The following is an 11,098-nucleotide window of genomic DNA, read 5'->3' on the forward strand; positions in this document are numbered from 1 at the left end:
CACCACAGGGCTCGGGCTCCACTGGACTTGCAATGGTGCGCCCACAAGAAAATGAGAGCTCAGGTCTCAGGCTGGCCGGCTAGGCTCAGCTGTGAGAGGAGCCTCGGGCCCAGCTGCCTGACAACAAAAGCATGCTTGGAATTCTCTGGGACCACGCCCCACCTGAGACCCTGAACCCCAAACCCCAAACCCGGAACCCGGAACCCGGAACCCAGATCCCGGAACCCTGAACCCGGAACCCGGAACCCAGATCCCGGAACCCGGAACCCGGAACCGCTCCACACTTCCCTCCCCGGAAGGAAGGAAGGAAGGAATTGCGGCCCAGAGCACCGCCCTGTCCGCCCTGGGGAGGGGCCAGAGGGCATGGCCGGAAGTGGCCACCCCCACTTCCGCCTAAAAGGCCGTTGGGGGGTGCTGCCCTGAGAGGTGCGGCCTCTATCTGAGGCATCTTCACAGGTCTCTTCAGGTGTGTCGGCGCGTTACCTGGCGTACAAGTGTGGGGACCACCCCGCCGAAACCCACAATCCCTGCCCCTAGAAAGAGGAAGCACGAGAAATCTGCCCACCGCGCCCAGAGCCCGGGCGGGATTCGGCCCTGCGGCACCCCCGCCCCACTCCACCCCCCCACCCCACCCGGCCTGCTCCCGCTCCCTCTCCGCCATGGCGGCCTAGGGAATAAAGGCTTACTCCAGGGTTGGACTCGGCTCGCTGAAGGGGTTAGCCCAGGCCTCTGCAGCTAAGGAAGGGAATCCTCGGGACACTTGAGGGTTTGGGGGGCCCCACGGCGCTGAAGCCACAAGAGCAGAGGCAGGGCGAGGGTCCAGGACCCGCTGGGCCGGGGAACGGCGCTACACGGAACCCCGGACCTTGCGTTGGGAGGGCCCGCTGAGTCTGAGGACTCCGATGCGCCCGCGTAGTCTCCTCCAGAGAGTCGGGGTGTGGGAGCTCAGTTGCAGGGGGAGGCGGCAGGCCAGCAGAGTACGATTTCCACAGCGTGGGCACAATCAGCTTGAGGGCCCTGCTGAGTGCCGGGACCATGCTCACACAGCGCGGCACCCAGGCACCCTGGAATCCTTCCTTACTGTCCCCTGGGGAAGCCCGGGCATAGACGTCTTTCTGACCCCACTGCCGCCCAGTTCCTCAAGGATAGCAGCCAAGTGGAGGCTTCTGGTCGGGGAAGAGTCACAAGCTAGCCTGAGGACAGACAATCTGGGGCTCCTCCAGGGCAGCTCCGGAACCCCAAAGACCCCAACTCGCTCTTGCATTTTCCAGTTTGCAGAATCCACGCAGGTGGGACCAAGAGGTCCACACTCGGTTCCCGGGGCTGCCTGTCAGGTAAGCGCTGACCTTGGCGGGAGGGGCCGGGTCTCAAGTAAAGAGACACAGTGGTGGCCAAGGGGAGGAAGTTAAGGGAAGACTGAACAGCGGCTCCTGAATGCGGGAGCTGAGCTTCCTGACCTGCCCCTGCTCTCAGCCCTGGAGACAGACTCCAGGGCAGTTCTATCAGGCTGAGGCTGCCCCTCATGGCCGAACTCCAACTCCATGGGAGGTGAGAGCCTTGAGGTGAAGGGGAAGCCTCCGGGCAGCAGATGGGAGCACTCGCAGCTCCCACCATGGACGAGGTGAGGACCTCGACTTCAGTGCTCACACGATGACACTCTCCCCCATCCAGGTGCCTGCCCTGCCCGCTCTGCTGCCAGCCCTCTGCCGCCTGCAGTGGTCATGCCTCGGGGACAGAAGAGCAAGCTCCGAGCTCGCAAGAAGCGCCAGCAGACCCGCAGTGTGGCCCAGGGTGCCAAGGCTGCCCATGCCGTTGGGGAAGAGGAAGAAGAGTCTCCCTCCTCCTCTCCCGTTCGTGAGGGAACTCCCCCAAGCTCCCCTAGATCCTGCGCTGCCCAGGGGGGTCTGAGAGGCCGAGCGTCTAGCTCTCCTGAGGCAGGGAGTTCTGATGCCAGTTCGGATGTAGATGAGGGCTATAGGGCAGGCTCTTCCCAGGTCTCCCTCAGAGATCCTCTGAACAGGAAGGCGAGTATGCTGGTGCAGTTCATCATGGAGAAGTATAAAAAGCGAGAGCCCATCGTGCAGGCAGACATGCTGAAGGTAGTCAAGAGAAAGTATAAGAAGCATTTCCCCGAGATCCTCAGGAGAACCTCTGAGCGTGTTGAGCTGATCTTTGGCCTCGAGTTGGAGGAAGTCGACCCCATTAGTCGCTCCTATGTCCTTATCAACAAGCTCAGCCTCTCCAGTGAGGATGAGGTCAGTGGGGAAAGGGTGCTGCCCAAGACAGGGCTGGTGATGACACTCTTGGCTGTGATCTTTATGAAGGGCAACCGTGCCACTGAGGCGGAGATGTGGGAGTTCCTGAATGCTCTGGGGATCTATGCTGGGAGGAGGCACTCAATCTTTGGGGAGCCCCGGAAGCTCATCACCGAAGATCTGGTGCAGGAAAATTACCTGGAGTACCGTCAGGTGCGCTTTAGGAGTCCTCCAGTCTATGAATTCGTGTGGGGTCCCAGAGCACATGCTGAAACTACCAAGATGAAAGTCCTGGAAGTTTTGGCCAAGATCAATGACACTGTCCCTCGCTGCTACCCTGATCTCTATGAGGAGGCTTTAAGAGATGAGCAAGAGAGAGCAGAACTGCAAGCTGTAGCCAGGGCCTCCACGGTTGCCAGGTCCAGGGTGGGTTCTAGGGCCAAGTCCCGCAGGTCCTCCCACACCTAATGAGGTCTGAGCAGCATTTTTCACTTAGTGGGAAGAGGGTAGTCAAAGCTCTAACTAACAGAGGCTGGAGGCGACAAAATAGGTATTTTCAAATGTTATTCCCCTGTTTTCAAATGTTATTCCTGTTCATTCAAAGCTTACATTGTTGCAAAGTCTGTTTCTGAATCTCATGGATCACACCTTCATGACTGTTTCTCAGATTTATGACAAAGAGTTTTGCTGTTTCTGAATAAATCGAAAGACCTTTAGTGTGTGTGTTTGATTAACCATAGAATAAGAAAACACAGCAACGGGATAGGTACATTCATGGAAACATGTAAGAACACGACAGGGTAACAGAATCGCAAAATGCTTAAACAACACTAGGGCTCTTTTGAAATTAAATGGTGCCCACTTGGATATGGCTTGTTTTCTTAACATGTGTATCAAATTTTGTGTATTATATTGGACTTCCTGCTCAGAGATGTCATTTTAATTTTATTGTGATTCTCCAGGCATTAATTGAGCACCTACTGTTTGGAAATGCCCTCAATAATGCAAATTGTGAGAAAAGGATCCCACCACTGCCCAGATAATTTGAGTCCTGCAGCAGCTACCCTATGTTAGGAGGATAGGGAGATACTCCCCAAGACATAAACTTGAAAAAGAGGTTAAGAAGAGGAGACTGCAGATGGGAATAGCGCAGTGCACATCATCTGAGGGGACCGCAGATTCTCAACAGTGAGCTGACCCAGAGCCTGGCCCTGCCATCAATGCTGGGAGCCTTGGGCAGCACTGTCAGGCTGATTTCAGCAAGCAGCCTCTCAAGGATGTGAGGTCCTTGTCCCAGCTGGCAGGTTTCTTAAGCAAGCAAATGGAGGAGGCCCCTGGGGGAGGTGAGGGGGACACAGGAAGCCCTGCCCCTCAGAACTGACAGGACCACTCGCCCCTCCCCCACTTGCGGGCAGATCTGTGACACCAGGGCGTTGTTGCCAGGATGTGACATACTTACTTCCTCCTATGACGTCACAGAGGATGAGGGACTCAGTCCAAGGGCTGTGGCCTCAACTTGGCAGTTGCAGGATTCGCAAGTGTTTGAAAAGGCCAAGGTGAGTACCCTGGGGACTAAGGGAGCCAACCCTCCATAACAGTGGAACCATCACGGAGTCTTCGCCCTCAGCCTGAGCACACCTAGGACACGTATGACGGGATGAGAAGACTCTCGGTCCTGGGGGTGGGCAGAGGGTCTCAGAATGACTTTGTACTCAGTATGAGGGGCCAGGCCTCAAAGCAGGTGGGCTCAAAAAATACTGAGGGCAACTCCCACCACCAAATAGTAGGCCCATCAGAGTCTGGTCACTGCCCTGAAAGCCACGGGGCAGGGTTGTGGAGCAGAAGCTGCCAATCACTATTTACATTAGGGCTCTGAAAGACGAGAGCCTGAGTCTGCAGCCACCATTCACCAAACGGCATGGGGGTCCCAGGACCCTTGTGCAAGTGCAATGGCCCAGAATGAAGACTAGGGAATCCAAAGAGGTCAGGGTAGGAGATTCCCTACTGACAAGTCAGCACTGCAAGCACCTGGATGGGAAGCGCCCTTCATTTCCCTTCTGGGGGTTCCAGGGAGGGTTGAGCAATCCAATTCAGATCAGCAGAGGGAATGATTTCCAGGACCTGTCATCTGTTGATGTGACGGTCTTGAGTGTGAATCACGAGGTCCTCTCAACTCAGCAGACCGGCAGCCTGTGCGGCTGTCACGCAGTGTGCCTGAAGCACGCGTGGCAGGCTCAGCCCGAGACTCACGCCTTCTTCTTCCACAGGCTGCCCACAGGACAGGCTGACCCGGCGAGCACACGAGCCCCGTGTTCTCCTAGAGCAGGTCCCTCAAAGACGACTGCAAATGTAGCTCTCCTTATAGCCGTGGTGGAACTTCCGTGGTGAAGGCACACACACACCCTCTCAACCTCATTCTCCAGGGAGTCCACCTCACCTAGTCTGCACACGTCCGCCTGCTGGCCCTGACGACATCATCATGCCTCGGGCTCATAAGCGCAAGGGCCGTGCCCCTAAGAAAAGTCGCCATACTGGACAGGACGCCCAGGCTCACAGGGCAGCTCAGGGAGGGACCGAATTGGCAGAAGAGCCCTCCTCTTCTTCTTCTGTTCTTGAGGACATTCCACGGAGCTCATCTGCTGCTGTGTCAGGTACCCCTCCCCCAAGACCCAGCAGCCCTCCCTCCACCAGCACGACTTCTGGACGTGTTCCTGACACCAGACCTCATGAGGGTGACGACAGCCAAGGCGAGGAAGAGCAACAGCCACCTTCCTCGGGGGTCACACCCTCCGCTGACAGATCACACAGTGATGCTTTAGCCACGAAGGTGGATTTGTTGGAGCAGTTCCTGCTCTACAAGTATAAAATGAAACAGCCCATCATGAAGGCAGACATGCTGATGGTGGTTAACACCAAGTGCCCACACCTGTTTGCAGAAATCCTCCAGGGAGCCTCTCGCAGCATTGAGGCTCTCTTTGCGGTGGAAGTGAAGGAAATCAACTCAACCTGTCAATCCTATGACCTCGTCAGCAAACTCAAACTGCCCAACAATGGGAGGGTGCGCCCTGGCAGGGGCTTACCCAAGACCGGTCTGCTGATGACTCTCCTGGGTGTGATCTTCATGAAGGGCAACCGGGCCACCGAGGAAGACGTCTGGAAATTCCTGAACACCATGCGGATCTATGCTGGGAGGAAGCACTTCATCTACGGAGAGCCCAGGAAGCTCATCACCAAGGATTTAGTGAGGCTGCAGTACCTGGAGTACCGGAGGCTGCCTGACACTGATCCTGCACGCTACGAATTCCTGTGGGGTCCAAAAGCCCATGCTGAAACCAGCAAAATGAAAGTCCTGGAGTTTGTGGCCAAGGCCCGTGACACCGTGCCTACTGCCTTCCCATCCCAGTATGAAGAGGCTTTGCGAGATCAGGAAGAGAGAGCCCGAGTCGGAACTGCTGCCACCCCAGGAGCTACTGCCAGAGCCAGACTCAGGTCATGCACATGTCCAGCTGCTTCTTCACTCCTACTCAAATCCAAGGACATTTGCTATCCAGAAGAGAACCTAAGCCACCATGACAGGAGCTGCCTTTAAAATGGGGAAGAATCTCACAGACCAAGGGTTGGGCTAATGCAACATTAAAAAAAAACTTACCCATCTCGGTTTTCCTCATTTCCTTTAGTGTCTTGTTTTGTTAAAGATGCATTTTATTTATTTGAATGTCACAGTGATTGACAGAGAGGAAGAGACAGAGGAAGAGTGAAATCTCCCATCCTCTGGTTCATTCCCCAAGTGGCCATGATGGCCATGGCTGGGCCATGCTGAAACTCGGCTGCAGGAAGGCATCCCTCATGGGATCATTTTACCTTAGTCACCAATTGAAAAATCTTATTTCCAAATCCAGCCATTCCTGAGTTACTGGAATGTGGATTTCGTATGCAGTTAGGGTACACATTTAATCCCATCAGAGGCATGAATGGGAAGTATCTGCTGTTATCTCCGTGTAGAAGGAAGCCTGGCTTTCTAGTTGTTTCGTACATACTGTCTCTAGGGAGTTCTGCAAACTAAGGGTCAAATGCTTTTGGGATGAGAGGCACAGAGTCCACTAAAGTGGGCATGTTTTGACATGAACTGGGGAACTAGAACGCCTGCTACATTCAAAGGGCACTCTAGGGGCCAGCGCTGTGGCGCAGCAGGTTGGAGCCCTGGCCTGAAGCGCCAGTATCCCATATAGGCGCCAGTTCTAGTCCCGGCTGCTCCTCTTCCGGTCCAGCTCTCTGCTATGGCCTGGGATAGCAGGGGAGGATGTTCCATGTCCTTGGGCCCCTACACTCACATGGAAGACCCGGAGGAAGCTCCTTTCTCCTGGCTTTGGATCCGTATAGCTCAGGCCATTGCGGCCATCTGGGGAGTAAAGCAGCAGATGGAGGACCTCTCTGTCTCTTCCTCTCTCTGTAACTCTGTCTTTCAAATAAATAAAATAAATCTTTAATGAAAAAAAAAGTGGGGGCACTCTAGAATTCACATGGGTATAATTTGGCCAATCTAAGGCATGGCTAGATTTTGGTATAGGAACCAATGAATAAAAACAGAGTAGGTGTGTGGAATGGTAGTCCTTGACAAAAGTCTGGGAGATGTGTGATATGTCCATGTGCTGAAGAGACCAAACTGGGGCCTGTGCTGTGGCTTAGTGGCTAAGGCCGCCACCTGCAGTGCTAGTATCCCATATGGATGCCAGTTGGAATCCCAGGTGCTCCACTTCCGATCTAGCTCTCGGCTATGGCCTGGGAAAGCAGTAGAGAATGGCCCGAGCCCTTGGGTTTCTGTACCCATGTGCGAGACTCCGAGGAAGCTCCTGGCTTCGTATCAGCACAGCTCCAAACATGTGGCCAATTAGGGAGTGAACCAGCAGATGGAAGACCTATCTCCCTCTCTACCTCTCCTCCTTTCTCTGTGTAAATCTCACTTTCAAATAAATAAATAAATAAATCTTTAAAAAATAGGAGACCAAATTAAATAACAGAAGCACGAATGGGGAAAAGCTGATTTTACTTTTTAAGGTGAATTTCAGCTAATTAAGTGTTTTTAGAGCGCTAGATTTTCTGACATATATTGTATTTTAGAAAATCCCTTATAGGGGGCCAGCGTTGTGGCATAGCAGGTTAAAGCCACTGCCTGCAATGCTGGCATCCCATATGGGCACCGGTTCGAGTCCTGGCTGCTCCATTTCCAATCCAGCTATCTGCTATGGCCTAGGAAAGCAGTGGAAGATGGACCAAGACCTTGGGCCCTTGTGCCACGTGGGACACACGGAGAAAGATCCTGGCTCCTGACTTTGGATCAGCTCAGCTCTAGCCATTACAGTCATTTGGGAGTGAACAAGCGGATGGAAGACCACTCTCTTTCTCCCTCTGCCTTTCCTTCTCCCTCTCCCTCTGGCTCCACCACACTCTGTAACACTGTCTTTCAAGTAAACAAGATAAATATTTAAAAAATTTTTAAAAATCCCATATAGGAGGGTGTTATTGTTTGGGTAAAGACCATCACAACTGCCACTCATTAAAAATGCAGTATTTGCCAGGCATCATGCCAGGTGCTTTCTGTACAGTACATACATTCCAATGCCCCACCCAAATAGGTGGATCTTAGCTTAGGAAGCTGTAACAGAACATCACAGTTCTGTGGCTTCAACGGCATTCATCTCTTGACATGCTGCAGGCAGGGTGCCGGCATACTGGCTCCTGGACAGGACTTCCCCACAGACAGCTGCCTTCTTGCTGTGTCCTCACATGATAGAGAGGCAATAGGAGCATGTGAGTCCATTTTTTTTCTGAGGGCACGAGTTCCATAAAGAAAGCCCCACCTTCTTTACCTCCTTTAACCATATGTGTCTTCCAAAACCCACTCCTCCCAACATCATCACATTGTTATCTAAGAATTCAACATATACATTTTGGAGAGACACAAACATTTCAGTACAACAGGCCTTACCACTCTCAAATGGCAGATGAAGAACATGTAACATTCTCATATTTACAAAGTGGTAAGTAATAGAGCTATTCTACCCATCTGATAGAAATTCATATTCGGCACATGGTGGTATTCCAGTCCCATCAGCCTGAAGCTGACCTTGGATACCCTTTTTCATTCTCTCGCTTCAGTGGTGTATACAATTTCTGTTAGAGCAACACTGAATTTCTTTGGGTTCCTGGCTCCCGGCTTCACCCTGGCCCAGACAAAGCCTTTGCAGGCATCTGAAGAATGAAACAGCAGATGGAAAATTCTCTCTCTTTCTCTCTCTCTCTGCCTGTGAAAGCAAGAAAAAAAAAAGAGGGAGAGAGGAAGGTGTGGGGAGCAGGGTCCGTCTCCCGCAACATGGCAGGGCACCCGGGAGACAAATAAGTACTGAGACTGTGGACTGAAACTAACTCTATGCGTCTGATCTCCCACCATATGGCGCTGAGAGACAGTAAACAAATCTTACACAGCTGCTTCGTTAATTAGCTGATTCCTGACCCAACCACTGTTTGGAAGAAAGCGGCATGCTCAGCACGCAGGCAGCAGAGCACGGATTGGTGGGAGAGGACTATAAAAGGGGGAGAGAGACAACATGCGGCGCCCCCCCCACCCCCACCCCCCTCGAGAGAGTCAGTTGGAGAGTTTGCCGGTGCCACTCCTCCACGGAGGCAGGGGAGCAGCAGCAAATCCGGGAAGGACCGGGGAAAGAAAACTGGCCCGGTGTTGTTCCTCCACGAGTCTGGGAGCGACAAGTGGTTCCGTGACTCGGATATGGACGCAGGGAGAGAAAGCCAGCTGTGGCGGTGACAGAAAGCCAGCCGTGGCAGGGACAGCATCCGGTCCGGTGTCGTTCCTCTGCGAGTGGGGGAGCGACAGGAAGGAAAGTCTTAAAAAATTTCTTTGGACAAACACATAAAACGGATACTGAAAACTGTACCTTTGACTGCCATTCATGTGATCCTAAACTTACTGAAATTATTTCAACTCTCAAAATACATTGGGTAAAGCCTCCGCTGCAGTGCTGGCATCCCATATGGGCGCCAGTTCGAGTTCTGGTTGCTTCCCTTCTGATCCAGCTCTCTGCTGTGGCCTGGGAAAGCAGTGGAAGATAGCCCAAGTCCTTGGGCCCCTGCAGCTGCATGGGAGACCAGGAAGAAGCTCCTGGGTCCTGGCTTTGGATCAGTGCAGCTCCAGCCATTGCAGCCAATTGGGGAGTGAAGCAGCGGATGGGAGACCTCTCTGCCTCTCTTTCTCTCTGTGTGTAACTCTGAATTTCAAATAAAGAAATCCTTAAAAAATACATTTTTTATCTTTTGTAAATGGAGTTATTTATTTTACTAGTTACTTATTTTTTAAATTATAATTTATATAGCATAAATTCTTTTATGTAGCCAGGAGGGAACTTCTTTAATTAATGGCAGCAAACTAAGTAAATTTCTAACTCAACAAAATATTTAAAATTATATTAGACACTATAAAATAAGCATTGTACTGAATATGATGTGAATATAGAATTTATTCTTTTCAGAATCATCCAAAGCATACAGTCTACATTTTATTTATGTAGAAAAAAATGATAGGGCCTGGCACTGTGGCATAGTGGGTGAGGCCACTGCCTACAATGCTGGCATCTGATATGGACACCAGTTATTATCCTGGCTGCTCCACTTCTGGTCCAGTTCCCTGCTAGTGTCCTGGGGGAAGCAGCAAAGGATGGCCCAAGTGTTTGGGACCCTGCTACCCCTGAGGGAGACCTGGAGGAAGTTCCTGGCTCCTGGCTTTGGCCTGGCCAAGTCTCTGCTATTATGGCCATCTAGGGAGTGAACTAGTAGATGGAAGATTCATTCTTTCTCTCTCTTTCTCTCTCTCTCAGAGTGAACCAGTAGATGGAAGATTCATTCTCTCTCTCTCTCTCTCTCTCTCTATCTCCCTCTGTACCTCTGACTTCCAAATAAACAAAAAAATGATATTTACATATTTTTGAAGTAAATTTTTCACCTGATTATTTACTCTGAAAATAAAAAAGCATTAGATTGTAAAGATAATGAAAGGATGAATTATGGTCATCAATCTTTTGACTTTGTTAAGATATTGTAGAAACAGAAATATCATAAAAGATTTCAGTGAAATTTTCTTGGTACTAATAGATCTTAATATGTTGATGCATGATTTGAACAATCAAGAGATATTAAATGATATGAAAGTTTACTGAAGATATTTGTATTCTTGGCATTCAGTACCACATGAGATATAGTATTAATATTCAATAAACATTTGAAAATAGGAAATATAACTGATGAATAGCATAACATTCAATTATAGGTGGTATTATTTCTTGAATAACACTCTCTCAGAAACTGGCTATTCTTGTATGGTATTTATGTTCACTCTTTTAAATAGAATATCAACTTAATCAGCACATCACATTCTCCTTCCAGGCTAGGTAATACAGAAAAATACCATGTAGAAAAAATGAATACCTTTAAAATTTCACAATATGTATTGACAGAATGTGAAAAATTAACAAGAACCATAAAAAATCATATCTGTGACATTTAAAATACTCTGAAAACTAAATTAACACTTTAAAATCTACAATGTGCAAGAAATAGACATGCAAACTGTTGTGTCAAAACTTTGGCAATGGGGGACCAGCACTGTAGCACAGCGGGTTAAGCCACTGCCTGTGACACCTGCATCCTATATGAGCACTGTTTCCAGTTCCAGCTGCTCCGTTTCCAGAGAAGCTCCCTGCTAATGCACCTGAGGAAAGTAGTGGAAGACAGCTGAAGTGTTTTGGCCCCTGACACTCATGTGGGAGTCCTGGATG

At 50.6% G+C, this 11,098-nt stretch overlaps 2 protein-coding genes across 3 annotated transcripts; both read left to right on the forward strand.

Annotated features, from left to right (window-relative positions):
• The first annotated feature begins 405 nt into the window (after window positions 1-405).
• LOC103345006 (melanoma-associated antigen B1) lies at window positions 406-2,970 on the forward strand. 2 transcript variants are annotated; one of them, XM_008272473.3, is made up of 3 exons: window positions 406-466; window positions 1,272-1,334; window positions 1,672-2,970. In XM_008272473.3, the coding sequence occupies exon 3, from the start codon at window positions 1,722-1,724 to the stop codon at window positions 2,721-2,723; it is 1,002 nt and encodes a 333-aa protein (XP_008270695.1). In that variant the 5' UTR covers window positions 406-466; window positions 1,272-1,334; window positions 1,672-1,721; the 3' UTR covers window positions 2,724-2,970. The 2 variants fall into 2 exon arrangements, with proteins under 2 accessions (XP_008270695.1, XP_051683620.1); XM_051827660.2 differs by lacking the exon at window positions 406-466 and having other exon boundaries at window positions 1,027-1,334.
• Window positions 2,971-3,741: 771 nt separating this feature from the next.
• On the forward strand, window positions 3,742-5,907 carry LOC103347319 (melanoma-associated antigen B5-like). Its single transcript, XM_008253816.4, is given in 3 exon segments — window positions 3,742-3,811; window positions 4,523-5,685; window positions 5,688-5,907. Coding segments are annotated over 2 exon segments (1,092 nt in total). The 5' UTR covers window positions 3,742-3,811; window positions 4,523-4,734; the 3' UTR covers window positions 5,829-5,907.
• Window positions 5,908-11,098: the final 5,191 nt, after the last annotated feature.

The sequence above is a fragment of the Oryctolagus cuniculus genome, chromosome X (genome assembly GCF_964237555.1).
Source record: "Oryctolagus cuniculus chromosome X, mOryCun1.1, whole genome shotgun sequence".
Classification (NCBI taxonomy): Eukaryota; Metazoa; Chordata; class Mammalia; order Lagomorpha; family Leporidae; genus Oryctolagus; species Oryctolagus cuniculus.

Bases quoted from the DNA above. Each gene is read 5' to 3' on its own strand.
- LOC103345006 (XM_008272473.3), top strand. From the start codon at position 1,722: ATGCCTCGGGGACAGAAGAGCAAGCTCCGAGCTCGCAAGAAGCGCCAG.